This window comes from Strigops habroptila, chromosome 16 (assembly GCF_004027225.2).
Source record: "Strigops habroptila isolate Jane chromosome 16, bStrHab1.2.pri, whole genome shotgun sequence".
Taxonomy (NCBI): domain Eukaryota; kingdom Metazoa; phylum Chordata; class Aves; order Psittaciformes; family Psittacidae; genus Strigops; species Strigops habroptila.
In genome coordinates this window covers 8,334,995-8,362,890 of record NC_044292.2, presented here as the reverse complement: position 1 = coordinate 8,362,890, position 27,896 = coordinate 8,334,995, and the positions used below count along the sequence as shown (strand labels likewise).

Below are 27,896 nucleotides of genomic sequence, written 5' to 3'. Positions count from 1 at the left end.
TCCAAACTAGACCAAACGATTATACATTACAGAACAAAGGCTGAGTTTCATCAAGAGAGAAATTGAAGTTATAGAAATAAAATGCTCTTACAAACTGATAAAGAAGTAGCATTCTTTTTCACATTTTTTCTGTGGCGGTATCTCTCATGACATTTGATTCCAAGCAGGCCAGCAATCTCGCAAAAAAAATCCTGCTATCACCTCATCAGGCACCTCACACTGATCCTGGGCCTATCTTTTAAATTTCTTGCCCCTCAGCTGCTTTTCCTAGTTAGGAATGTTGTAATAGTGGCTGGATTTGGCACCTGAAGTCCAGAGGCTATTCCTAAACCTCACACTTTTGCCCAAGCTTCTTCTCCAGATTCCCTCCTTAAGAGGGCGAGGGAGCAGGAAGGGTTTTTTCTGAGCTTGTGAGTCCTACACAAAGTTCGTCATGCTCTGACTGTGCCTGGATTTAATTGTGACAGTGCAGCCCATGCTCAGTGTATTCATCCTCAAAATTCTTTTTAAGATAAGACAGTGCCTGTTTTACAGACCAGTGTCATATGGGATGTCTGTGGCAGAGCAGGTAGCTGAGCTGTGTTTCCCAGGGCAATACTTCAGGACTATACTTCCTTATATGTGGGAAGGAAGTAGCTTGTGCCATGAACTGTTAGCATGGAAAGAGAAGAAACAATGCACAACATCTGGCTCTTATTTTTTTGTTTCCCTTTTGAGCTACTTGGGAAAGCAGGGATGGAAAAAAAAAAAAAAAGGAGTAAAGATTAGACACTTTCATACAGATTAAAGCATTTCTAGATTAGAAATAGAAATTAATTTTCTCCTTTCTCCAAGTGCCCAAAGTGAGCTTTGTAATTCCAAAAGGATGTGAAATCTTTGCAAGTGGTTCATTCTTTTCTACAGCCTCCTTTCCCTCTGTCCCCAGTAAGATAAAAAGAGCTCTGGCATTTTATACTCTAAATTTTGACTGACCAGAACAAAATGTTTTCCCAGTGATGTGGGTTGCACCTAAGATTTTCCTTTTTTTTTTTTTTTTTTTGTGTGTGTGTGTGTGTGCATTGAATTTAACCTTAGGATGTAATATTTCATAAAACATTTGTCTTTATTTTTATAGAGCACAATTCCCCTGGGATACTTTGGTTTCATAGTCTGCTCTGAACAGAATCCAAAGGCTTCTCTCACAGTTTGAATTTTAATTGTGGGTAAAGGAAAGAACCTCTGCTTTTGCAGCAAATTTAGTAACTGGTTCCCTGAGTAAAGATAGTTCTAACAGGTAAAGATAGAATCAGAGCCAGGAGACAGCTGAGAGCAAGAATCTGGAAACTGATTCCCTGAGAGCTATTTTATTCTCTAAGTAAGCAGGTTTTACACATGTGACTGAGTGTCCCACGCATCAGACTGGCAACAACAGTGATTCTTTTCCCTCAAAAACTGCATCTGGTAAAGTTGAATGGCAGTCAGTAAACAGACAAACCAAACCTCCTTCTAAGCTGCTTGGGAGCAGCAATGCAGACAAAGGCAGCCACAAGGCAGAAAAAGAAATGTTTTTTCTCTTACTCTTACTGTGTCCAGACACTTGTTGATGCTCTAGTCTGGATGCTGCAGGTCTACCACTTAATATTCTCCAAAGATTATAATGCGTCGATTATAAAAGCCATTATAGATGTACCGCTTTACTTAGATTGTTAATGCGCTTGGCTATAAAGGGATTTGCAACCTGAATTTCATGACAGAGCCAAGGTATAATTTGCTCTGGGCTATAAAGCCTATGAATTATTGAGGCAATTTAGTTCCAAGTCTGCATTTGCCTTTTGAGCACAAGTGCTCATGATGAGTGCATGTGTGTGTGAGAGGAGAGGCAGGACTGCAAGCTGACAACAGTGAGGTAAGCACCAACTTCTCCAGCAGTACATCTCCCCATCATAAGTTCTTTCACACAGCCAGCGGATAACAACAGAAAATAACTGGCAAAATGATCATTTTGGGTAAATGAGAGAAGAAAAATTATATGTTGAGCAGTGCCAAATGAGCAAATTCAAATCACAATACCCAGTAAGAACAAGTAAATTTTAAGAGTAGTCCTTTCCCTCTTACATGCTCAGTAGAATAAACACAAAGGAACACAATGCCTAGGTTTTGAAAGTATCCCACTTGCTGTTTGAGCCTCAGTAAGAGCATCAACAACAAAACAAGTTTTCTAGGACTACAAAGTCAGATCCTGCACCAAAAGTAAACAGAGCTTTGCAGAACACAAAGCAAAAGTCAAGAGAGAAACTTCTATGGAAAACAGCAGTAAGAATGAAGACAGAGCAATGAAGACAGAGCATTAATCTCCATTCCACATTTTTGGATTTTCTCAGTGAACTTTAAAACATCAGTTACAGCAAACAAGTTTATTCTAACCATACAGTAGGGTTAGGAGCTCATAGTGTTCCTTTCCATCGCATTGCAAAAATATACATTGAGTGAAAGCTGTCTACTAAGCTTATTTTTATATATAGTAACAAGAAGGTCTGTCTTTTTCCAACTTATCCAATTAAACAGAAATGACCCAGATGATCAATGGACACTTTTCCGTTCTACTTCCTGCTATTTAGTGGTATGTAAGGCATATGAGAGCAACACTTCCAAGCTGTTGCTTGTCTAAACCAGGATGCAGGAGATGGCCCTTTTAATTCTTTTATCTGACATTAGTTTGTTAAAGGGTCATTTTCCCTCTCTGTGTTCCCACATGCAACTAATGATACTAATTGATGAACTGGATTTACTACGCAAATAGAAACTGTTCTCAAGATGGGAAGAGAGCTCTTTGTTTGCTGCAGGAGTTTAAACAGAATTTGTGAATCCCCTAGTCATGAGCTGAAGGGGTATAACTTCTGCAATGCTGTTGAACTGAAGAAACCTGTTAAGTGGAGATGTAAATAATGAACAGTTGCAGGGTGAATCTGCTTCCTCAAAGACAAAGGGCTGGGGACAGCTTTGATTACCAACTTTCTGTGAGGAGCCAGTCGATTGTGATAAAGGGTTGAGACATCACTACTGACGAGCCAACTGAGCTGCTTTTGACATGCAAAGAAAATTCTGTGCTCCTGCAGGCTGATTAGGTCAGGAGTTTACGTTAATAAGTAGTTTTTGTTTGAATTAATGAACCATGTTACAAGGCAAGAGCCTGGGCAAGACAAAAAGCTTTTCGTTAGGTGTTAGAAAGAAAACACCAGATTATGCCCTTCTTCCTAGGAAGCCGGGGAAAAAACTAAGTGCTTCATTCACTATGCTGTATCAAATGACACTTGCTTCCTACATACACACACAGAAACTCACTTCCTTCAGCATTACTGTGCAAGCAAAAGCATGAAGGGAAGTCAAACCGTTGTGATTGTTCTCCCATCCTCCTCAAGCAAGCTCAGTCCTTGAGTGATCTCTGGAGAACTGAGCAAACCCGAGCCTAAGAAGCGCCCTCGCCTCTTTGTAGCGCCGATAGCTCCTCGGCTACAAAGCTGTTCCCAGTGGTGATATAGCGTAATATAGTGGAAAGTGCAGGACTGCCCTCTTGTGACAGTCTCTGTTTTTTCATTTGCCTGGGTTTATATTCCTCTTTCTATTAGCGAGTGAGCACTCGGCCATTTCCCTCCAACAGATGTTTCCTCTTCGAAAGGCATAGGATTTGTTTCTGAGTGCTATCCTGATGGAAAAGTTCTATAATTAAAAATACATCTGCTGTATTTGTGACTCGGAGAAACCCAGGACTGGGCATATATTGCTTTTCCAGTTAGAGACATCCAAGTAGTTACACTGGGTTATGCCTAGTCTCCATCTTAACACAGAAAAGGAAGGCAAAGGGCAGAATAAAACAGGAGGAGTATAATTAAGAATGACAGATGAGACAGAAGAGAAGCAGATTTGTTAAATCAATCTCTCCCTGCAACCCTCACAGTAAGCTTTATGCAAGTTAAACACAGAACCAACACTTCTCTACGAAGATGGACTCATAAACAGCTCGCACACCATGAATGTGTAGCAGAGATTCTAGACTCAGCCCTGTTGGCTGGCAGAGATCTCAATTTTTAAATCATTAGTGCTCATTTCCAGGGTAGCTCTTGCAGTAATGTTTGTCACAGGATAGTCTTCTAGAAGCTGTGCAAGACTTTGTGCCCACCACTTCTATTACTTATTAATGACAGACACCTAAATATTTGCAGGAGGCAGCCCCATTTCACAGCTACCAAAGCAACTTCAGCAAAAATGACCATCAGTCATATTCTTGTTAGTAGAAGGTCAGTCAACATTAACTGTGACATAGCACTTTCTTTCTTGCTCATATCCCATAGATAATCCCACAGCAATGAACCATCCTGCAGATTGTTCATGTTTTTAAATGTAGACAAATTAGCACCTTACTGAAGTGGATTCAAAGAAAATAACTACTCAGGATTGGAAAAAATTCATACTGTTTGGAATACTGGAGGGGCAAGAAAGGGAAAAGAGCTGTCATTTTAAAAAAGGCCTCTCGTAGCCCATATTTTTGCCTGGGCTGAAATCACTGGAATCAACTCCAAGCTCCCAGTTTTAATATGATGCATAGCAGTTAACCTTGCTATCAGTACTTCACAAAGAATCACCTCTAAAGAGTAATTTCTTTGGATTATTGCCCAGACTGTAGCATAGTATTTTGTAGTTATAACTTATGCTAGCTGGCACAGCCAGAGCATGCTTTGTATCATCCTGCACATGACTGGGCCCATCTAAGTACTAAACTGGTGAAAGCTGCCAGGAATCTTTGATTTCTTCTTTTCTGTACTGACTGTGACCCTGACACCTGAGCAGATAATAAGGTATAAAGCCATCTTTGAAATATTTGAAAAATTTGAAACACATTAGTAATGCTTAACTATGCGTGAAAGTGTCTCTTTGAGACTAATTTGTACTTTAACTGGAAAAACTAAGTAGCAAAAGGGTCCTGCCCACAAGCCAGCTCACCTTGAAAATAGAAGTTTGAAGATTTAAAAAAAACTCAGAAACAATCCCTTTGGGTTTCATGACCGATAAAGAAAGTATCTTTTCTCATCTGCCTCATTCCTTGTGGCTGGCTGTGGAACATAGCTTAATGCATTTCCCTCCACAGGCATTCCTGTCCTTGTTTGTCCTCGTCCTGCAGTTTAAGGAGCATGGGCCATTATGCAGCAATTTGCACTTCAGCCATTTTCTGGGCAGTTAATGTTCTCAAAAGAAGAGAAACTACAGAGGCTATTCTGTGTGACTTGCTAGGGTTCCCCTTTCCACTCCGATGTGGGAAGCTTCTGTACTGGAACAACTTGCTGTTTGTACTGTTCTGACTCTTCGTGTGTGTTCCCGAGATGGCAAAATTCCTCTGCCCTTTTTTATTGCCATATGCTGGACACAAGGAATATTTTTATTATTTTTATCAGAAGGTGAACAAGCAATTCATGTCCCACTTTTACAGGCATTTTTAAACTGCTGCCCTTTTGCTTTGTCCCACTTTTATAGGCATTTTTAAACTGCTGCCCTTTTACTTCATTTCATATCCTTGAAGAAGCTTTACCAGGAGATAATAGCAGTCACAAAAAAAATTTCTTCTAACTGGCAGATCATTACAAGGGCATGAAAGGAAACATCTTTCCATCATAACCTACTTGGAAAACCAAACTCTTCATGTCTTCTTTAACTTTTACTCTCCTTCCCTTCCTTTACTCCCCATCTGAAACAAGTCACAGAGCTGCAGCTGTTCTTGTGTTGCACCTTCTGAATTTCCTGAATTTGCCTGTGTTGCTGGATATCTGTTGCTTGTATCAGGTGAATACTGGACGGGATTCATCCCACCGGATGCCACCTGTCCAGGGATGTCATTGCATTTCTGGCTTATTCGTGGTACTTCGATGTGTTGTTTACCCATTTGGACAGCTTCGTCATAAGAAGGTGGCAACTCCATTGCATAGAGACTGTAAGCTGGAAGGGACACAGTGTTCTTATCCATATCCACAAATACTGAAGGAACAGGGGCACTTAAAGGGTACTGCCATGAGCTGTATGCTGTGAAAAAGGGAATGAAAAAAATCAAGCATTAAACACCTGCATGGAACACTGATATATAAAGGGCTAATCCTGCTTTTCTCCAAGAAATTATGGATTCATTTTTGTGGTGTCATGCACTATATACTTAAAGTTATCAGTATAGAAAATTACCTATGGAGGAACTATACATTCTCCCAAAGAAATCAGTCAGAATTAAAAATGTTTCTGTGTATCAACACCCAGTAATGACTGTGAAATACCCGACACAGTACATGTATGTTGTAACAGAGGGTTCATACATGAACAACAGTGAACAACTCCTCACATTAGAGATAACTGTGGCTGGAATAGTTGGACACAGAGAAGGGCAGAAAAATTAAAAAATGAGGGAATGGCAATAAGAACAGATATGGGAGACAACATGTAAGTGGGTAATCCACCATGAACAAGTTAAATTCTGCTTGTCTTCTGCACTCACTTACTGTGGTGTCCTCATGACCCCCCTTTGTCTCTCCTGCCCACCCTTTGGGGCTGAAAGTTGTTTGGGGAGTACATCAGAAAGTCCCCCTTATCCGAAGGACTGGACACAGCATTCCAGGTACATGTTCAATAGCAAAGCATTGCTGAATCCCAGCAGATACTTCCAGCACATACTTACAGGTCACTGTGCTATGGGCAGTGCTGTCACTGTCAATAGCAATAACTGTCAAATCATAAGGGTGCCTAGAGAAGGTTTCCACTGGAAGCCTCTTCTTTCGGCAGCAGAATTTGATGCAGCTCGCTGTGATCCCGCAGAGCAGGAGCAGGAACAGAGCCAGCAAGATTAACCTTAGAGAAGGAGGGAGAACACCAAACTTCATTGCTTATATTTTTCTTCTTCCAGAGCTGAATACAATTTCTCTCTAAATGGGTGAAAGGCCAAACCTCCTAGGTTAGTTCTGAATGGGTTCTGGATCCTGAGTTGGAAAGTTGGATCACAAACACTTTATCACGAGCTGAAGTACTGCTGTGGCCATGGGTACAATCCCTTCTGGCTCACAGATGCCGTAATGTTAATTATCTTGGGTTGTATTTTCTTGTATGCAAGAATGGCTCCGCTTTCAACTGTAAGAATGGTATGTACTTGGAGGGAAATGCCAGTACAAGCTTTCATAAGTCTAGGATCTGTATTAATAAATGAGCACAGAAATTAGATTTTGCAGTATGTCTTGAAAACACAATTCTATCTCTAGCCATTGTTTAACAAAGTTTAATAATTTGTAATGCACACAGGTGGAGGCGCTGGTGTTTCAAGTTCTCAATTGAAACTCTACCTTCCCACTCCCCAATTTCTCAAGTGAATCCACTCTCTCATGAGCTAGGTGAGCAGTGAGATGTGTCATGAGAAGGTGAGGTAATAAGAAATGCTTCACAGTGCTGTAAAGAAGTAGACCCAAGGACAAAGTTGAAGTGGCTTGACAAGAATTACTGTGTGACGTGCGTCCTGGGTTCAGCTGTAACAGTTATTTTTCTGCTTCTTAGTAGCTGGTGCAGTGCTGTGTTTTTGACTTTAGTCTGAGTTACTGTCTGAGCTTAAACCATGACACAATGTTCTTGAATTCCTTGTTAAGAGTTATATTCCAGCCTAAATATGTGTAGAAATGGCCTTGGTAGCATTCTGGGTTTTTTTCCAAACCAAAGGTAGTACTTGCCCGTAAGAAACGTGAATACATTGGCAGAATGCAAACTATAAAAACAACATTAGGGTTTTTCAGTAGCTAGAATGCCTGTCTTAGGCAGGAGATGAATCACCCATGCCAAAAGCTTACCCGTTTACTTGTCACTATTTTTCCCCTTTCAGTCATTCAAACAGCTGGTGAACAGGTTTGTAAGGGCTGGAGTTCACAACCAGTGAACAACCTCTTGTCCCGTGAGGGAGATAGCCGTGGACAGTGCATGAGGCACCACAGTGCCGAGTGCTCTGCAGAGCTCTCTGATTCAGCAGGACAAACAGGACGGCAGTGAAGCTGTACCCAGAAAAGGCAGATGACGTCTCCTTGGTAAAATGCCATACCCGCCTGACACCTTATCTCCCTTGTGGGCTCATCTGCAATATATTCCACTGGCAGCTTTCACAACACTGAGGAGAAGCCCTTTCCTCCCTCCTGCCCAAGAGCAGAGCATTTCCATTGCCTTACTGCAAATACTGTTCATCAGAACTTTCAAATTATTCTGGGTTCGTAAGACTAACAATAAACTTACCAAATGTACCACAGACTGGTCCAATTAGACATGTTCTGAGGGCATCTGTGAAGGAAGGCAGATGATTCACTGATTTAAATATCTACAAACAGCAAATTTATGACAGGGAATAAATTTCACACCATTTCTGAGGTGAAGAAGGTAAAGCAATTAGCAAAAGCATGGGGCAAAACCTCTTAGAGTTTCTTTCAGGGGACTGTTCTTCATAGCTGTAAAACTACTCTAGCTGAGGACATGCAAATAATCCCATTGTAAAAATCAGCTTCTGAGTTGATAAATGTTTATACAAAGTGGTACTTTGCTGTTGCTTAGGAGAGAGAACTACAAATGCTGGCATCTCCAAAACCAAATCTGAGTTATTTAAAGTTCACTAAGACAAGGTACCTAATGCCATAGGCCAGCCTGAAAATGCTAGCCTAAGACAACTGCCTGCTCCCCACAGTTACTTTCAAATTACTTTTTCATAGCTCAAATGCAGCCAGAAATGTGGGTTTTTTTCAGATCTACTTATGGTACAAGGAAAAAAGAACAGCTTCTATGCCATTTCAGAAGTGTGGCTGCTCCAGCAGTACTGCAGGTCTCTATCGTGTTGAATTGAGTGCTACAGGTTTCAGGTAACTGAATCCTCTGGCACAGAAGAGATCTGCACAAGAGGATCTGCCCAAGAGGATCTGCATCTGCTTTTTGGCAGATGACACCTCGACGTCATATTAAAAGAGAGGATCGTTCACCTTAGGTACAGAGCAAGGGCAGCCAAGCCAGATTTGTAAGTTGTTGACAATCATAAAGTGGCAGTGACGGACAGCTGTCAGTTCTAATCTGGCACTCGGTTGTGAAGGCAACAGTTTGGTGACAGACATTAGAAAACTTTACTCACCGGCCAGAGCTCTCGCAGTTACTCTCAGAAGGACAGAGCAATGCCTGGGAAATGGAAAACCCAACCAGCTGAGCACGCGGCCGGAGGAAAAACGCCTCGTTCACGGGTCGCGGACGCCGCAGCAGCCGGTTCCGCGGGGCCGCGCAACAGGCGGAGCTTCCTCAGGGAGGAGCGGAAGGTCCCGGGGAGCCGCGGTGGCCCCGGTTGAGGCCGCCCCCGGGGTCGGGTGGACAGACAGCCCCCGGTAGCCCTCACCCAGTGCCGGGAGCGGCTTCCCTAAGCCCTGCCCTCGGCTCGGAGCGGCTGCAGGACCGCCCCGGCGCCGGCGCACGGCCGGCCCTCTCCGGGGCCCAGCGCTGACTCGCCTCCCCCAGCGGCCGCTCCGAGCGCCGGGCCGCGCGGCGGGGAGTACCGGGGCGAGGAGGGGCAGAGCTGCCGGATTCCTCCGCCTGGGCAGCGCAGCTGGCTGTTCTCCAGGAGACATTCACTAGTCGTGCTCCGCAAGGCTCCAAAGCGGTGGTGCAGGGTTCGGTGATGGCGTGGGGCGCAGTGACTACAGTGCGTTCCTCGAAGACTGCTCAGGGTCATGAGACCGTTGCTCACTAGGAAAAGCCGCATTCGTAAGTGTGAAGCAATCTCTAAAGGCCCTGGATAAGCAGAACATGCATTAATAAGAGATGTGTAATACTGGGATGTATTCTCTCACTTCCTTTGGTTTAGAAATGAGCTAGTTAGGGCTTTTAAGGATTATAAAGGTCATACACAGATGTGAATTGCTTTCTTATTGCACTAGAACTGCATCAGAGCCAAGTAGTATATGCTGGCATTTAGATCCAAAGCTGAAAGTGCAGGAGTTTTTGTCCAGTGGCCCAAGAGTGAAGACAACTGCAAAATTCAGTGTGAAATTATAATATTCAGAAGAATTCCTGAATTCTCAGTGGACTGATAGCGCAAGTTCATATTGTGAAGATTCTAAAGAGGCTCAGCACCAATTTAAAATGTAGCAAAACTAACTATGTTAATCTACGTGAAGTTAGTGTAGTTATTTCTGGTTTAGGAGTCCTTGGCTTGCTTGCTCAACATCCACGCACATTAGCAAGAGGTTTTAGTCAAGTGAAGAGAACTGTCACGGGGTGTAGGCATTGGTTTTTCCGCTGCAGTCAGCTTAGTCAAAGAAACAGCTTCTGTCAGATGTCTCGTGAGGGAGACTGATTTACTGCATTCTTCAGTAGAGTGGTAAACCAAAGTGCTAAATCAAGCCCAAGAATTACAGCAAATATATCAGAGGAGTAGTTGTTTCTTCCTGGAAAGGATCCCACTGCTTTCTATCCCTTGGTGAAACATAATTCTCATTCCAATGATAGCGGAACACACAAGGGCAACATTTTGCAGAAAATGTTACTGTGCTTTTTCTTTCTAAGCTTGAGTTGTGTTGCAGGTGAAGCAGCACAGTCTGCATCCTGCGGTCAGTTTTACAGTGGATCTGCTCTCCAACATCAGGCAGTTTGTTTTCCCCTTTCACATCAGGTTGCTTCTCTCATTGCTCACATATCACTTCACACAAGCGCTGAGCACGTTGGGCTGTGTGTGCCAAAAGAACAAAATCAATAAGAAAGGAGAACCCAGGTCTGCAGGGACCAGCCATTATGCCCCCAAGAAGTCCAACATGATTACTTTCGAGGCCTGAAATAAAATAACAGGCTTCTCTCTCATGAAAGAAAATAAAACCTGTTCAGATTTCCCTAAAAGCTTTGCAGAACATCAGCTGATGTATTGCAAGCACAGTTTTCTTTATTTTCAGTACTCCAGAAATAGCAACCATGGTTCAGCGCCCCCTCGAGCAAAGGAACACGTTTAGCTTTCAGTGCAGAAACTCTGGCCAGTGAAACCCAGAGCGTGATGCTCACTTCAAGTCTGTGAAATTATTCACGTAAGTTTTCAAGATCATGTCCAAAGAATGCAGTTACAAATGGATTATATCCTCTGCTTACCTTTTAGGCTCAGTTCAGTGCAGATCATGGCTGAAGCTGGTCAATGGCAGCTGCTCTTTCAAACCAGCTTCACTTTCTGAAGGCACTTGTCCAGCACTGTATGCTTCACTCTCTGGCCTCCACCACCAAGTGGGTGCACCCAGAGCCCCCATCTTTCATATTCACTGTCCAGCTACTCCTTGTAATACACCTTCTTTCTGCTTAGTAAGCCACCTTCTTTTTCTTGCAAACTACCTCTGCATTTTGTCAACACAGTCTTTACCTGTATTCTTTATATTTTTTACTTTTTTTTTTTTTTTTCAATCCCTTGAATGCTGTTTCACAGTATATGACCTCTGTGAAGTGGAAGATTCCTAAGAGAGGGCTGTTGTTTCCTAGTAGGTAATTTTACACTTATTTTCAGTGCATTATGTGGTTATGAGAATCAAGAGACTAATTTATTCTCAAGCATTACTTCTACATTTCCAAGAGTGAAACCCAGTGGATTTTCACATAATGGATGCCCCCAAATTAACTGCCTAAAACGACCCTTTGACTCCAGCACAATGTGCCCTTCCTTGCTTTCTGAAAACTTCCCTGGCTTTTGGTAACTGCCAGCTGTGCAGCACTATTTGGAACAGTTCTGTGTTGTGTGCATTCGATCTCCCTTCCAGGAGATTGTGTGCCCGCTTGGCACACAAACCTCATTGTGTGCCTGCTTGGCTGTGCCAGCAGGAACACCCTGTGCCGCTCATGAGGGCAATGCTGTCCCTGACTGGCACTGCCACCCGCTCCCAGCCCTGCTGCCTCCCGTGGTGATGGCCACTGCTTCAGCATCTGCAGATCTTCAGATTGAAGAGCTAAGTAACTTCACAGCCACTTGATCCATTATTAAATGAGAACAGATCAGAATGGAGCCAAAAAGGCTCAGGGGAGATCTTGTAACAGTCTTCCAATACCTAAAGTGGCTGACAAGAAATCTGGAGAGGGATTTTTTACAAGGATCTGTAATGACTGGAGAACGGGGAATGGCTTTAACCTGCCAGAGGGGAGATTGAGATGAGTTCTTAGGCAGAAGTTCTTCCCTGTGAGGGTGCTGAGGCACTGGCATAGGGTGCCCAGAGAAGCTGTGGCTGCCCCATTCCTGGCAGTGTTCAAGGCTAGGTTGGACGGGACTTGGAGAAACCTGGTCTAGTGGAAGGTGTCCCTGCTTGTGGCAGGGGGTTGGAACTGGATGAGCTTTAAGGTCCCTTCTGACCCAAACCGTTCTAGATTCCATGGTTCTATGAAACACACTGTCTTTTGAAAAAACAAGGAACTCCTCTTCATCAGTTACACAAGCTTCCTCTAGTTAAAACATTGCTTGCGACAATTGTTTCAGTGCCTTTTCCTGCAGTCCAACAGGATTGACACATTTTACTATAGGGATAGTTACCATTAGTCTGTTTCTATTTCATTCCTGCATAACCTAAATTTTACCAGCTACCCAGGGCTAAACAGCAGTATGCCTTTAAGTGGTGTTGAGGGAAGTTTGCCACAGACTCACTGTGATTCAAGAAAGAGTGATACAAGATTTAAAAGATTATCTGTGTTTCTAGATGTCTGCTAATGTCCTGGTCCCTTCATTCCAAAGTACAGAGCAGTGTACCTCTGTACTTTTCACTTCTCTGAACCAGCTACAGCTTCCTGACAGAAGCTACACCTGCAGGACAATCCAGCTTCCCCAGTAACAGGCAGAGATCTGCTCTTAGAATTCAGAGGAAAGCAAATGTAGAAATAGGAAATTCCTGGACAGCCATGACCTAGCGTCTAACCATGCCCAACAATTCAGTGAACAGCACAGTCACTGCTTCCTGACCATGTGTTATCAGGAAGATTTTCCAGTGTATTGTAAAAATGACTGGCCAAATGATGCAGAGGAAACTTGAGGTTTTATTCTGGTCTTAAAAGGGAAAATCAAAAATTTTCCAAATGCATTAAAATGCATCTGAAATTGGGGAAAAATATGTTGTTTGAAACTCACCCATGCAGATGTAAAAGAGGTACTGCTCCTGAGGGAATGCTCACCTTCAGCAGACCCTGTGATTAACAGCAGATGTCTCTACTTGGGGCCCTCATTAATTCTTTCTTCTACCACCAGATTATTGTCACTGAGTCAGCTTGAAAACAAAACTAGTGGAACCAGAGTTTAAGTAGAATTTTATCAGGAAAAAAGCAGAAATATTACATTGTTGCCTTCCTTACCACCTCTCTGCTCCCCTTACATTTGCAACAGTCTCAAAATCTTCCCATGTACCAACTGAGATCCATTGATTTCCCAGTAAGAAAGGCCTCTGCCTTCCTTTTCACTTAGCTTGGTTCCCTCACTCAGTGGGAGCATACGCAGACACAACTTTTGTCATGAAGAGGATTTGGTAAGATTCTTTAACGTCACCTTTTAAGGCCAGGAGGGCTGTCACAAGTGGAGGGTCATCATCCTACAAAAAAATCCATACATAAAACCAACCTTTTTTTTGTTTGTTTGTTTGTTTGTTTTTTTTTAATATAACAGGTTAGTTATCAAGGTCTAAACCATGTATTTTGAATCTAAGTGGTAAGGCGCACCAGCTACAGCTACAGATTACCCCTTGTCCCACCCTGTTGGCTCTTTCATATCCCCACACGATGCTCATAGCGCAGTAAGTGGCAATGACCAAGCATTCTATCTCCAGTGTGCTACAGATAGCATCACCACATTACAACCATGGCAGCTGGGCACAGCAGCAACAGAGTATGCTGCAGTGAGGGTTGGGAAAGAAATGGGTCCTGTTAACCATGAGTTAGTATTAAATCTTGTGTAACAGCCAGTGGTTACCAAGAGGCACGATGTCAACCTGATACATCATGCCAGAAACTTCTTTCTGCACATGATAGCACCAATCTTTTAATTTTGGAACAAGCTACTCATTCAGCCCTCCCACACAGCTCACAACAACAGCCAGGGAGGTAAACTCTTTCAGTCTCCAGGGATGCCCAAGCAGATGAATCAGGAGGACCAAACGCAGCCCTGCAGAGACGTTTGGGTCTTACACCCAGACTCTGCAGCACAAAAAGGCAAAACCAGCCAGGGAAACGGGGTTCATAAAGCAATTCATGAAGTGGAAAATAAAAAAGCCCCACTGAGTTCTAGGAACACAACTAGGAAAAGGCAGCCCACAGCCAAATAAACATGAATACTGTGGCACAATGATCCATGTAAACTTAGTTCTGTGCCAGCAGGTTTTCTTGCACAGCTCACGTCAATGTGATCAGAGCTGTGTCTGAGTTGTCATTATCAGCATTTTGGCACTGTATAATGCACAATAACTTCTCACAGGTCACTAATTTGTGTAAGGTGCAAGTGACTAATGCTCGTTCTTTTCACCACACCACCGAATGCAAGTCCGTGGGGAGGTTGCAAGCCTCCAAATCATACATATTATTCCCACTTTTATTCTCCTATCGGTGTTTCTACCAGCCTATGCTCCCTTTGGTAACTACATGTGTCAAAACAGCCTGTACTGCTGACAGCCTCAAGATCAGTTTTTGTGTTTCTCCCACAACTCGGTGAAAACAGCTGCCACATGCCGTACACCAAGTGTAACTTACGCAAAAGTCAGCAGGTGGCACCCAAGAAACACGGATGCGTTTGACTTGACCCGACTCGATCGTTCCCTGCGCAGGTTCAACAGCGAATCCCTTCTGGTGGAGGAGCGGCAGGTCATGGAAGGCGAACTCTGTGTGCTGCAGGAGACAGGACACGCACAGGACCCATTACAGCCGGCACCAGGACTGCTCATTAAAGGCGGCGTTGCCCAGATGATGCTGCTTGCCATACTACTACCACCCTTTGAAACCCCAACTACTCATCTTGTTCACATGCCAAGCTGTCACAAAATACTACACTAAAATCACAGGGTTGGACCTGTAATCCACCTCTGTGCTCAAACTTCTGTATTCAGAATTAGGAGAGCAAACTGCTAAATTTTGTTGCTGACTTAATATGACACTGCTAATCCCTCATACTAGCCCCTGAAAAATTATCTTTCCTTTTCAAACACTAATGCTTTAGAGTTTATCAGAAACCCTGAAAGCTGTATGTTTGAATTTATAGACTGAATTTTTGACAGAAAGGACCAGTAGCCATCTGTACTCTGTCAGTATTCTTTATAGCACCTGACATAAAACTGCACTTTTAATTAAATTTTAATTTTCTTCACCTTCTTGGATGCAACACGAGATGTCTGTATGGCTCCCATCCTCAGTTCTGTCACTGCTGGCACTGGAGAACTCTCTGCATTCGTGTACTCCAGATCAAGGAGAATGAACTTCACCGGTTCTTGCAGCTCTAAACATAGTCAATTCAACTAAACTTGGATACAGTCACAACTGGGTGATTATCGTTTTGGAACAGGCATAGATTATACCAGGATGGTTCAAAACGAAGTGATGTTGTGGTAAATTCATGAGGTGGTGTAGATAAGGTGAGACTTCTTACAGGCTTGGTGAAGAATTAAGCGCAACAAGGTTTTGCATAATCTGCAGTTGCAAATTCATCAAGTTTCTTGCTCATTTTCTAGCCCCATGGCACATATGCTGTGCTTATGATATTCCTACCTGTGTATTGTATGTGTTTGGGTTTATTTATAGCTCAGGAACTAGGATTTGCTTACGCACTGTCTCTGAACACAGATCCTGTCTGATAAATTAAGGAAGGATAAATGCAATCCCCTGAAAGTGTGCCTGTTTCATAACTATACAATTGGGAAGGTCCAGGATATGTTATTATGTATGAAATTATTTTATACACATTTAATACAAGTCAGAAGTGCAGAAAGCAAATACATCTTAATACTTTGTAGTAGTATTAAATTATAATAATTTTTACAAGGTAAGTTGCAAAGATAGAAGTTGGTCATTAAGATATAACTGCATTAAAATGAAAAGAAAATCTTTCCTTAAAAGCAAGTTTCCTGCTATCCCATCCCATAATGCTTATTTGTTCTGATTCTGGGAAACTTATCTTTAATTTAATATTTCTGAAAGGATGAGGAACATGCCCACGCCTTGTCACTCCCTGTTTTGTAATGAAGCAGTAGGATGTTACCTTCTTTTGGTGCTCCCTGTGATGACAGGGGTGGTGTTACAGCCAGGGACTCAACGGGCACATCCAGTGGAACTCCCCCTTCCACAAACACGGGATGATCTCTCGCTGCACCCTTTAGGTGGATCACACGGGCTACTTCCTGTGCAGGACAAGAATGTGTCAAATGCAGGTTACAGCGTAAGTACCGATGTAGCAGGAAAACTGACACAACAGCAACAGTTGCATAGAAATTATTACACCACCTGCCTACATAGATGCCAAGGGGCCCCATTCTCTAGCGCAACAACCTCACATCTCCCCCTTGCCTTGTCCACTCCTTTTTTAAGCAGCCCCTCATTCCTGGGAAGCAACCTCAGGAAGGCACTGGACAAGCTGTTTATGCTAAAGCCACTAAAAGAGGCAAAACTTATCTGCTGCCAAACTTTGCTAGAGTTTGTGACCTAGGACCAGTCTCCATTCATCTTCATCTTATTCTGATTTGCATTCTTAACTGCAATTCCAAAGATCATCTGGAGATGCCAATCTTGTAATGGGAGAAACAGAACTTACTTGCTTGGAGATGGTTTGTGCTCCATGTCTGCCATGCCTGCTGATCGTCCTTAGCTGGCACTCTTTATTAACTTTTGCTCAGTCTCTTTGGATGTGGTGTAAAGCCCCTTGCTGTGCTGCCAGCCTGTATATCCTGACTTGGGCTCCATCTAAGCTCAGGGGCTGCTCTACAGATGGAAACCTCCTTCCTCACACTGTGTGACTGCAGAAGCAGCTCCCTGGTGCTTGGTGCACCTGTCAGTGGCACCATACACGTGGAGCTCTGCTCTCCACTGCCATTAAACACTACTTGCAGAGAACCCACTTGGAGCTGTTCTCAGCAGCATGGCAGCAGCCCACCTCCCATCACCTCACATTTACACCATGTGGACAGAAAACAGGACTAAACCCCAAGTGTCTGCTGTCATCAATTAATAACCAAATATTTAAAACCTGAAAAGTCAGCGGGCCCCAAAGCTGCTATCTCCTACCTACATCAGTTAATTTGATCAAGATATTTCTGCCTATGAATACTATCCGCTAGGTATAATTATTTGAAACTCCTAAGGCCCGTGCTGATGAAAACCACTGCAGGTCATATTTAGACTTTGATTTTGTAATCCAGGGATTTTGATTGTCTCACCTTGCCAAAGAGTATAACCTTGAGACAGTCAGAATAGTACAGACTTTCATGATCAGGACTGAAAGTAACAACAAAATCCTGACTCTTCCCAGCAACAATCTCTCCCTCTGTTGGAAAGATGCTGAACACACTTAGGCCATTATAGTTCTGTGTTCCTGGCAAATAAAAACGAGGATAGAAATAAGGAGGAGAGCAGGACAGCTTAATTTTACTTCTTCATATATTTTAAATCCATTTAACTTTTTTTGGAACAGCAAATAAATAAGCCCAATGCATGGTTTCACAGCAGAAGAGGGTGTTAGAAACACACAATAAAGCCGTCTACAAGTCTAATGCATTCATCTCTAGAGGAACCAAAGCAGCATCACCAAACCCTTCCTATATCTAACATGTTTCTACAGAGATGGACGCCCCTAAATATAACCTTTAATACGCAATTACTGTGTGGGTTTATTTAGATTCAAACACCAGTATCTCCTTACTTAGGGATATTTGCTCAGGCTGCATAAATTTACAGCCACACATATTGAAAAAACTAGCACAGCTCCTACCGGGAAACAAAATTGTGTCTAATTTCAGGGATGCTATGCCCCTGATTTTGACAGTTGTGTAGATCCAACAGGATAAAGTATTGCTGCTTTGTACTTCAGAGCCTTTAACAGAGGTACAAGACTAAAAGAAAAGTTTACCAACAAGCTCTGTTCTTTGCAAAGAGGATGTAATAAAGGACGGAAGCCTCTGACGATCTTTGTCTCTTGCTGGTGAAAGTGAATCTAGTTGGATGGAGTATCGCAGGGTCAACATGCAAGTGTTCTGTATCTGATGACATTAAATTACACAGGAGCAGTTTCATTAAGAAAAATCAATTCTCAAGCCCATAGGATCTACAGTTAGTGAACTGGCTGAATTTATTTCACTGTATTACTGCTTTACTGTGTGCTCTGGTGCCACTGAAAGCACATTTTATTGCTTCCCATGATGTGTCATGACAGCTCTGCCCCCAAAAACAGGGACCAGGCTCCTTTTAAGAGTCTTGCATAGGGTAATATATTTTGGTTATTGACATACTGAGGCAGAATCTGAGAGGAGAGGCTCTTGGCCTGTTTCTGAGTCTGTGGAATTTGCAGTATATGACTGAGTGAACTGGTTAAATGTCCCCCAACTGCACTGTGGCAGACCCTTGTGTGGTCTTTGCAGGACCAGTTTTGCACTTCGCCCATGTACCCCTGTCACTGCTTTGGTTGGACTCAGAACAGCCTCATTTGGGATAGCAGTAATGGGCAGAATAGAGAAAGAGGGCAAATAGTTCTAACACTGGTAAAAGATGAGCCATTTCTGTCTTAATTCCCTTTGCATGCTGGCTAGATTTATGGAGCTCCCACAGACCATTTCTTTTTCTTTTATAGAACGTACTGGCTCTATTTCTGTGTAGAGGCTGCAGGCAGGACAGCAGCACCTAACAAGATCCTCCCTGCACAGCTTTGTAACCTTCACCCTGAAAGTGTCTCAGCACCAGATCACTCTGTCAGACTGCCTTTAAAGGTGTGTTCTTGTCTACAGTTTGCCACTTGGCCTTGTGTTTTGTTGGACTAAAAACTACAGAACTCCCCTTCCTCCTTACAAAAATTGCTGATATGCTTTTGGTTCAGCACAGAGGGATTTACCTTGAATGTGGAAGTCACCTTCTCTTTGGCTATGACATAGCCCATATCGAGTACTTCTTCCACAGAGCAAACAATTGATGGTGTCACCCCACGGCCAGTGATACTCAGGGTTAGGTTGGTCTTTGCCGTCCAGATATCCAGCATTTCAAAGGACTGGCCAGAGGATATCTGTGTTAGCCCAGTTGCTGAAAGGAAGACATCCCTCACCCTTCCAACTGCCCCCCTCCCACAAATGGTCCATTACCCATAGATTTAGTGCATTGACAAAGACCTAAATGTTAGGAGTGGGTAGGCACAGGCAGCAAAGTTTTTCCTATTATACAGCCTCATCCCAGCCAGTAATATGTGTACATCACACACCCAGTTACACCTCTTTGTCTCTCCTCTTTTCCCCCCATTACTGTTGTATCTCTTACTCACCCATTTGTTCTTGTTGGGACAAAAAGAGATGATGAGGGGTTTATTTTCACCTGGCTCAAGCATTCCAACTGCTCTGACCAACAGGAAGGGACCGTTGGGATTCAGAACTGAGAATCCTAGCTGAAATTGTGCAGCTCAAGGAAAAGTTTATAAACAAAGGCTGAAGGAAAGGATACAAGAACAGATTCTAAGTATTGCTCAGACTGAAGATGTATGAAGTAACATCTATAAGCTTTTTCAGAGATCAGTAACTCAGAGAAAAGAACACTATCATACTGCATTAAACCCAGCTGAGTCATCAGTACCGTACACTCTTTGGAAGGTGGTTAAGTGCTTCTCAGGTTTGGCTCTATACAGAATGATTTCAGTAAAAGAGTGAAACAGAACTCACTTTCCAGTAGGTCCCCTTGGCTTGTCCATTATATTATTCATGTTACCTTCTGCCTCCCTCTGAAAGATATGTATTGAGACTGAAATCTGCTACCTCCTACTTGCTTTAGTGTCAAACAGTTCCTCCTCCAAATAGAAAGTCAAATTAAACAGGAGCTGAACAACAGGTTAACTCCTGTGTTCCAAACAAGGATACTTCCAGCTTCTTCGGGGAGATATTTTGTATTGTAAGTCGCTTCATCATTCTGTGGCCTGACAGGAATGAAAACGCTTCCAAAAGTTATGCTGCTCACTCATGTAGTACCATTCCTCCTTTAAGTCATGCTTCTACCTGGTCCAAACATTTGTTCAATTTCTATGGCTAATCCACTCGTCAAAGCTCACCAAAACACTTCCAGATTTGGACAGTCACTTACAGAGCTTCCAATTCCACGTTTTGGGATTGAGCCTGTTTTTTCACAAGCCTCAGCTGGCCAGATAGTCTCCTAAGTTTCCACTGAAGTACCTATTACAGGGCTAATTTCTATCTTGAGTTTTGAAAATCAACTGAACAATGTAAAAGGAAATGCAAAACCACACTCAGAAGAAAACATCAGATAGAGAAAACTCAGAACTTGAATTCAAATTTCATACCTACTGCAACATCACCAAAATCGACAGTATTGTTGCCATTATTTGAAGTGACCACAACAGATGGGGCTACAGCTGGACAGTGCAACTCCAAATACAATGTATTGTAGGGGCTAGAGAGATAGTAAAAGGTTATTTGCTTTTGGATCATAAAGAAACACATTGTCAGAAATCTGTTCTTATTCTGCTCATGTCACAGGATATCATTAAATTGGTATTACAAAACAATACATAATTTGGGGTGGCTGGTTTTTGTCTTTCTAAGCAGAAAGATGAGCTTCATCTGGCTTAAGTTTTCCACATGCTTATTCTTTAAGCTGCTTTAATTTCACGTGTTTGATTCTTACCCAACTAGTGGGTTGTAAGCATGAGTTTCTACCACTGACCTATGAAGTAATCAAGATCAGAAAACCTATTTCCTCCCCAAATAAGTAAATTAACATGCCCACCACTTCCCCTCAAATTTCTGAGCTATCATGAAGTGCAAATATCTACCTGTAACTTAAGTTTTCAGAGCCTTTCTTTTCATTGATTTGTCCACTTGCAACAAAGCATGGTATGATGTATTTTTCAAATCTTCCACTGAAAGTCCTCATCAGGAAAGCCTGGGCTGCCACATAGGCCTTAGAACTAGAAAATCCAGGAATAAGAATTATCTCAGTAAGTGACAGAGCAAGGAAAAGAAAAACAAATCAAATATCTACTGAGCTATTTGTGTTTACTGTTTCTTAGAAATACATTCACAATTGAAGGTAACTGAATCTCAGTGACTCTCTTGATGTGCAGTAATGGACCCAACCCTACAAAGTGGTTTGTTTTTCTCACCAAAAAAGAATAAAAATTAAAACCTCAAACAAAACATGTTATACTAATGACTACAAATTCCTCAATACGATCCTTATGTTGGATACTTCAAGTATTCCAGTCCCTTCCAGTACTTCTACATCATGCCAGTGCTATGTAAACACACATGATCACCTTTCTCTAATGCAGTGTGCCAAGCAATGCTTCATAACGTGAGTTTTACAATATGCATATTATTTTTATGACTTGTGCTGAAAGTGTTTAAAAATTATAATGGATGGATTGCAAGGAACATGGGATTTTAGACAAAATTACTCAACATCCAGCACAGCCAAAGGCCTGGTATTTAAGCATGTATTTACTTCCAACACTGTTAAATTCCTCAGATTAGGCAGAAGTGTGGGTCTAAAAAGGTGAATTATATGCTAAACAAGGGACCTCAACTATCATTTTTCATTTAGGTACCCAAGTTTCTAGATAGCCTGTGATATTAATGTTATTCCTTACTGAGGTACACATATCGTAAAATGACTATGTAAAATGCACATTTTAGAGCATTGTGACATTTTCAGGACTACAGATGACCATGAATAATATGATGAACTAGGTAAACCCCCCAAAAAGTGAAATTAGCCCATGGGTGTGGGCCCTTGGATGGTTTCTATCTGGGTTGAAGGTATGCAGCTCTCTTAGGCCTGTTTATTAGTAGTTTCATTTGGTAACTAAGTTCAGCTTTCTCATTGCCTTTTAAAACACTACCCTCATTGGTTCAGCCAAATTCCCTCACTTCCCAATACATTCTTTGAAGTTTTCAGTCCCTCCCACGCAGAGAGGGATTCTGTGCTTACATGAGAGGGTACAGCTGTGTGGCATAAGCAGTGCTAACTTTGGAAACAGCCTTTGCAACACAGCTAAAGCTATTTTTTCTCTACACTTTGCTTTCTTGTCTACCTATAGGCTTTAGTAGATTTATTAAACTACTTATAAGGAGAATATTGTCTAAGTAGTACAAGATGCTTTTGCTGACTTACTCAGACCTTAACTCTTCAGATTTTGGTTGCTCAGAACTGCATGGAGAACTCGGGTATTTGCTGCCTCCATCCCTTACAGGCTGCCTGGAAGACTGCTGTCTGGTAATGAAAACACTTAATTTCTTTCCCCCTCTCTTTTCGTCTTTCTTCTTTTTCTGCAAATGCACACACAGAGACATTACACACTGAGGGTGATCACCAGTAACCCAGTTAAGACATCAGTTTACTAATACATGGCCCCTGACCCAAGGATACAGAACCAGGGAGGTAAATGGGTGTATAAAGCGTGGTAACGGCAGCAGGATCATGGGAAGAAGCCACGGACACAGTAGTTACATTTCTCATTATGTAAAATTAAATTGGAATAGACATATTTTATCCCGTCTTAAAAAAAGAGCTCCCCTGTTGGAGCAGAGGAGTAAGAGACTGTAGCTCTCATGGGAATTTTCCCTATTTATCTCATAATTAAAGACAACCATAGGGGCTCACTTAAATGAAGTGACCCACAGCGTTACATATGAAGTCCATGTATGCTGTCAACCCACAAGAAGGGTAGAAACTTTTTTGGTTTTTAGAGTACTTGTACTAAGCGTTTGCAAGAAAATCCTCTAGGAATGCTTTTGAAATTGTTAGTGTGAAATTAGATTATTGCTCAGCAAACAGAATACACATTAAGTGCAACAGTACAGTCCTACTCTCATCCCTTATAAACAAGTCCTAGATGGATCATGAGTTTGGGCTTCATTAATATGCAAATGATTTTATGATAAAAATACCATCCAGAGAAACAAATATGTGGAAGTAACAGCCCAACAGCACGTGGCGGTTCTTTGCATCCCTTACTTGTATTTCTGCCCCTGCTGCAGCTGCTCTACACAGCCTCCGAACTGCCTCTTCTCTGATGAGCTGATCTGACAGTGTTGGTCTGAAGGACACTTGAATGAAGCTTTTCTGGGAGCAAGAGAGCACACACAAGGGGGTTGGCAAAATTCATCCCTCCATGCATGTTTCACCTACAGAGCTCAACAGGAGCACGGACATCACAGCAAACAATTCACAAATGCAAAGATTTTTTTCCAGCAAATAAAATGATCCTGAGGATAAGGCCACTTGCAGTTTTCTGGATGTCTCCTGTGTTACAGTGGGCTGGTTTTACACAGTCAATATTTTTGATCTCTCAGCATTCTTCAAATCAACCATAATGACAACATTGGAAAAGAACATCCAGGCTGAAAACTCCCATAAACGCTAGCCAGATTTGATGGTTAACCCCTCGTGTCTGCTTTAAAACATTATTTCAAACAACAGAAAATATTCCAGCTGTTCTAATAGTAATTTACATTTTGATCTTTATTTACAAGTGACAGCATTTGTAGGGATGTGGTTGATCAAAAGATTTGGCAGAACACCTGATGTTTAAAGTCAATTTACCTTCCCAGGCAACACAGTTCCAACAGAAGGTGTGATTGTCACTGGACAGTCTTCTGGCACACAGAATTCAAATGAAGTGGGTCCAACAGGGGCAGCTTCCCCATTGCCAATCCTTGGGACAGTGTGAGTAAAGTGGTTGACGCTCACATGGGGATTCATCACGTACAGTGTTTCTGTAGACACGCCATTTAAAGCTGTTGCAGCAAACTGAACCAAGGAATGAGACAATTCAAGAGGTGGGTGGACTCCAACTGCTTTGCATGACAGCTTGAATTGTCTAAAAATAAGCACATGACAAATTGCCTCAGCATAAAATAGTCTCTTAATCAGCCCAGAAAATAGGGAACTAATCCCGTAGTCCCTATTTAAGCAAAATTTCAAGCTTGCAATGGGAATTTTGCCTAAAGATGAACAATAATACTATCTATTTTTAATGCACAATTGGCTAGAGTCCCTGTTTTAATTCTTCCTCTGTGAACTTCTGGAAATACATCCAGTCAAATCAAAGTTTATGCCATCATTATTTTAGTAGCACTAGTTTAGTATGAAGCATTTACAATAATAATAATAATGATAACAATACTAAAAACCTTCAGTAATTCAGCTGAAAAATGCAAGCAGAACATTGCAGGTTAGAAGGACCTGCGGCAAACTTGTAGCTTGGATATGTGACAAGGATAAACTTCAGGTGGGAAAGGAAAAGTGACCTCACTAAAGTTAGATACTTAAGTGAAGGATGAAGCTAACAGGCATTGAGCAGCTCTGATCAACTAGAGAATCCCTACCTGTCCCACATACTCATCCCAGCCTTACCTCTGCAGAGTAGGTGGGGATTTAATTTCTGAATGAGCTTAACAGTGGAAATCCAGTGTGATTTAGACTTCTACATTACCTACTACTCAGTCAGTTTCTTAACATACCTATTAATCTCTGACTTGCAGGTTAGTTCAAAGCTGTAATCTTTTGCCTTGTTAGCTTTAAAGATTATGTCCAGCGTCAGGCTTTCAAGGGGAAGAAGAATTCCAAATCCATCATTGGGCTGAATTTCAACAAACTTAAAAACGGCAGGATAAGAAATTATTGTTATTAATAAAAAAAGGTAAATTATCAAATTCTTAATAAATTAAAATAAGCCATTACTGGCAAGATAAGAACATTTTGTTATTAAATGTACAAACATCAGGGAAACAGAAAAACCTTCTAGTGAGAAGCTTTCATCTGAGTCAGTGACTAGCGTCTGACTGATGTGCAGATTTCTAATCTCAAAGTAACTTGAAAGGCATTGAATCCATTAACTCAGACTTCAGTGGAATCTCTTCCCCAGCTTCTTACCATCCACAGTATTCACCCTTCTCTAATGATGTTTATTTACTCTCTATAGACAACTGAATGAAATATGATGAAAATCTCAAGTTCCCCCTGTATTTTTGAGGAGCTGATTCCCGTGTGATGTGCAGATACCATAGTGACAAGGACCAGTTTAATATCTACAAATGTGCATTGGTTTGTTTTTGAGTTGATGATGATTCAAGAATGTCACATTTTAAACTAATCAGGAAACACATGCTGTGAAGTAAAGCTTTAGGAAGCTGAAGATACCACTTTCTTTTAGCCAACTCCTTGATTTTAATACCTAAAACAGCAGAGAAAGAGAGAATGCCTAATTAAATGTCAGGTTCCTCTAGCTCTGATTCCACCATTTCACACTCCGATCATCATGCTATTATGAAGCTGGAACAGCTAACTTTTTGCAAAAAAACCCCTAATTCAGCAGACCTAGCCCCCACAAAACTAGCAGCTCCTATGATTAATTCTGCTGCCACGTCAACTTATAGTCAGTCAGAAATACCTAGGGATTATCAGCAATGATTCCCAATAAGCAGTTTAGGCATGGCTATCCTGCTTTAAATTGTTTAGGCCTTGGAATGCAAACTGAGTGATATTGCTCACTCCCCTAACCTGTGTGTTTCCACAGTGCTGCAGGCAGAAGCATTTCCATGGGTTTGTAAGAACCAGTTATGATTTATTTACACTCACATTGAAACATGCTTTCATAATAATTAAACCTATATTGATTCCAGAAGAGGTGTGTGTGGGATAGCTACATACCTCTGGAAGCCCCACAAATCCAAACTCTTGTGGCAAGATAGATTTGTTTGTTAGCACAACGTTTGCCTGCACAGCTTCATAGATTGTGCAGTATCCAAAATTGATTTGTGCTGGACTGATTTCCAGATCAGAAGTAGTAACTATTGCATGGACAGTAATGTTAACTTTTTTAGCCTGAAACAAATGCAAGAAGAGCACAGGATGAAAATCTCCATCTTGTAGCATTGTAAGGGAAGGATTTAAGTGTAATATCATCCAAAAAGATAACTGCAAAAAAGTTACTCTATTCCTTGACAATAACATATATAAATGTAACATACCTATCTTGTGAACTTCAGCCTCACTTTTCTCCAAAAATAAGCAATAGAAAATGCCTCTTTGATAAGCAAAATTAAAATAATAATACCTGTATCTCAAATTCCCTATGCTAGGATGGACTCACACCTGCATCTCCAGGGAACGTCAACTCTAAGAACACGCTACATCTGCAGTACAGATCAGAATAATAAGATTGTGCTATGGTACCTAATGACTCCCTGATACAAAACAAACTACCAGGGAATAGATGAGTGCTGACTAGGAAGGATTTAGCTTTCCATATGGTAAATATGCTGGCAAGAAGACACTCTCAAATCTGTATTACCACTTTAAGCACCTTTTACTGTTATTGTCGGTCTCCAACTAGTAGAGAAGTCATCTAAGATTAGGCATCATCAAGTGAGCATTCTCTAAAATAATTTACATCTACTATCAGCTCAATAACGAGTGTAAGAAAAATCCCCAACCTTATTCACAATGAGTATTGTCACTGGAACCTCCAGAATTCTTGTCTCTTCATTAAAATAGCTCCCTGCATCTTGAGGAAGAGAGTGCCTAAAGATCAAAAACTACATTCAGTTGCATAAAAATACTTTGATTATTTTCTAGATAAGGGGAATAATGAAATGAAGTTAGAACAATTGACTTTGTCTGTTCATGTTGGCTTTTTTATTTTTAAAGACAGGATTTTGGACACACAGGAGTTTAAGGAAGTTAATTCAGAGAGGTCTGCATCCATTTATCCTTTTTTAAAATGCCATCCAGTCATTTTAAATTCTGAAAAATATAAAGCTTACATTATAATCAGAATATAAACCTCTTGCAACCACAGCACATACCCAACCCCACTGAGGCAATCATTCTCCTTTGACACTGGTGTCAGTTAATTACCAGCTGCTTTGAGACAGAACCAATTGCACTGCAAAGCACAGTCCTAAATAAAGTGAAACAAACTTGCAGAGCAACGGTGTCTGGTTATCTACCAGAGCAGTGATTTATAAGAAACGCAGGTTCTCTGTAACTGCAGCATCTTGCTACCATAAGCTCCATTTTAGACTTCAAGCCAAGACAATACGAAAGCTGCAGAATTTTTAGCTCTGCTGGTCTATTTATAGTGTCTTACAGCCCCAGAGTGAATTGCTTCCTGTTCTTAGGTCCCCACAGTGATAATGTTCCTACTACTACTGCTGGAATTACATGCAATTTTTTAATGTATTGTTAAAGAACAGTTAATGAATAAATAGCACCCACTCGGTCACCATGGTGATCTGAAATCTTGCTGAAGGTTATTCTGCAAGTCTGAAATATGACTTTAGGTAATCTTCAAAGGAATTGCTAACTTGTTTAAAGATGGCAACTGGAGTTAAATACAAGGTAGGAATAGAGAATCAGCTTTCACTTTGTCACAGCACATTAGAATAGCAGAAGAAATTAATCTATTACAAAATAATCCAGAGGGAAAGAAAACAATTATAACTGTACATACACAATGATGGACTCTAAATTAGCTATTATGCCTTGGGGGAAAGATACTGAAATCCTTCAGATAGTTCTCTGAAAATGGCCTTTTCATGCTTAAAAGCAATTAAAGAGAAGCATAAAAGACAAATCAGATGTAGACTGCCAGCATCTGCAGGACTAGTTCCAAATGCAGAAAAACTAAAACACGTGGTATTTGGGAATTC

At 41.6% G+C, this 27,896-nt stretch overlaps 2 protein-coding genes across 9 annotated transcripts in view; both read right to left on the bottom strand.

Annotated features, from left to right (window-relative positions):
* Positions 1-1,083: 1,083 nt before the first annotated feature.
* On the bottom strand, positions 1,084-10,891 carry TMEM52 (transmembrane protein 52). The gene is made up of 4 exons (XM_030508215.1): positions 9,149-10,891; positions 8,272-8,316; positions 6,689-6,858; positions 1,084-6,048 (listed from the first exon to the last, which is right to left on the bottom strand). Exons 2-4 carry the CDS (start codon positions 8,301-8,303, stop codon positions 5,687-5,689), a joined length of 564 nt encoding a protein of 187 aa, XP_030364075.1. The 5' UTR covers positions 8,304-8,316; positions 9,149-10,891; the 3' UTR covers positions 1,084-5,686.
* A 2,409-nt stretch (positions 10,892-13,300) lies between these two features.
* The window catches only part of CFAP74 (cilia and flagella associated protein 74), a 38,120-nt gene continuing 23,524 nt past the window's right edge, over positions 13,301-27,896 (bottom strand). For 6 of the 8 annotated variants that reach the window (XM_030508206.1, XM_030508211.1, XM_030508210.1 and 3 more), the window contains 17 exons: positions 26,679-26,766; positions 25,894-26,067; positions 24,705-24,838; positions 23,785-24,061; positions 23,197-23,304; positions 22,354-22,508; positions 21,014-21,148; positions 20,522-20,631; positions 20,085-20,140; positions 19,499-19,618; positions 19,079-19,231; positions 18,104-18,233; positions 17,415-17,569; positions 16,244-16,382; positions 15,357-15,484; positions 14,746-14,880; positions 13,301-13,595 (listed from right to left, as the gene is read on the bottom strand). In XM_030508206.1, coding sequence (XP_030364066.1) covers positions 13,482-13,595; positions 14,746-14,880; positions 15,357-15,484; positions 16,244-16,382; positions 17,415-17,569; positions 18,104-18,233; positions 19,079-19,231; positions 19,499-19,618; positions 20,085-20,140; positions 20,522-20,631; positions 21,014-21,148; positions 22,354-22,508; positions 23,197-23,304; positions 23,785-24,061; positions 24,705-24,838; positions 25,894-26,067; positions 26,679-26,766 — 2,311 coding nt within the window. In that variant the 3' untranslated portion in view covers positions 13,301-13,481. The other 2 variants (XM_030508207.1, XM_030508208.1) reach the window with 2 other exon arrangements.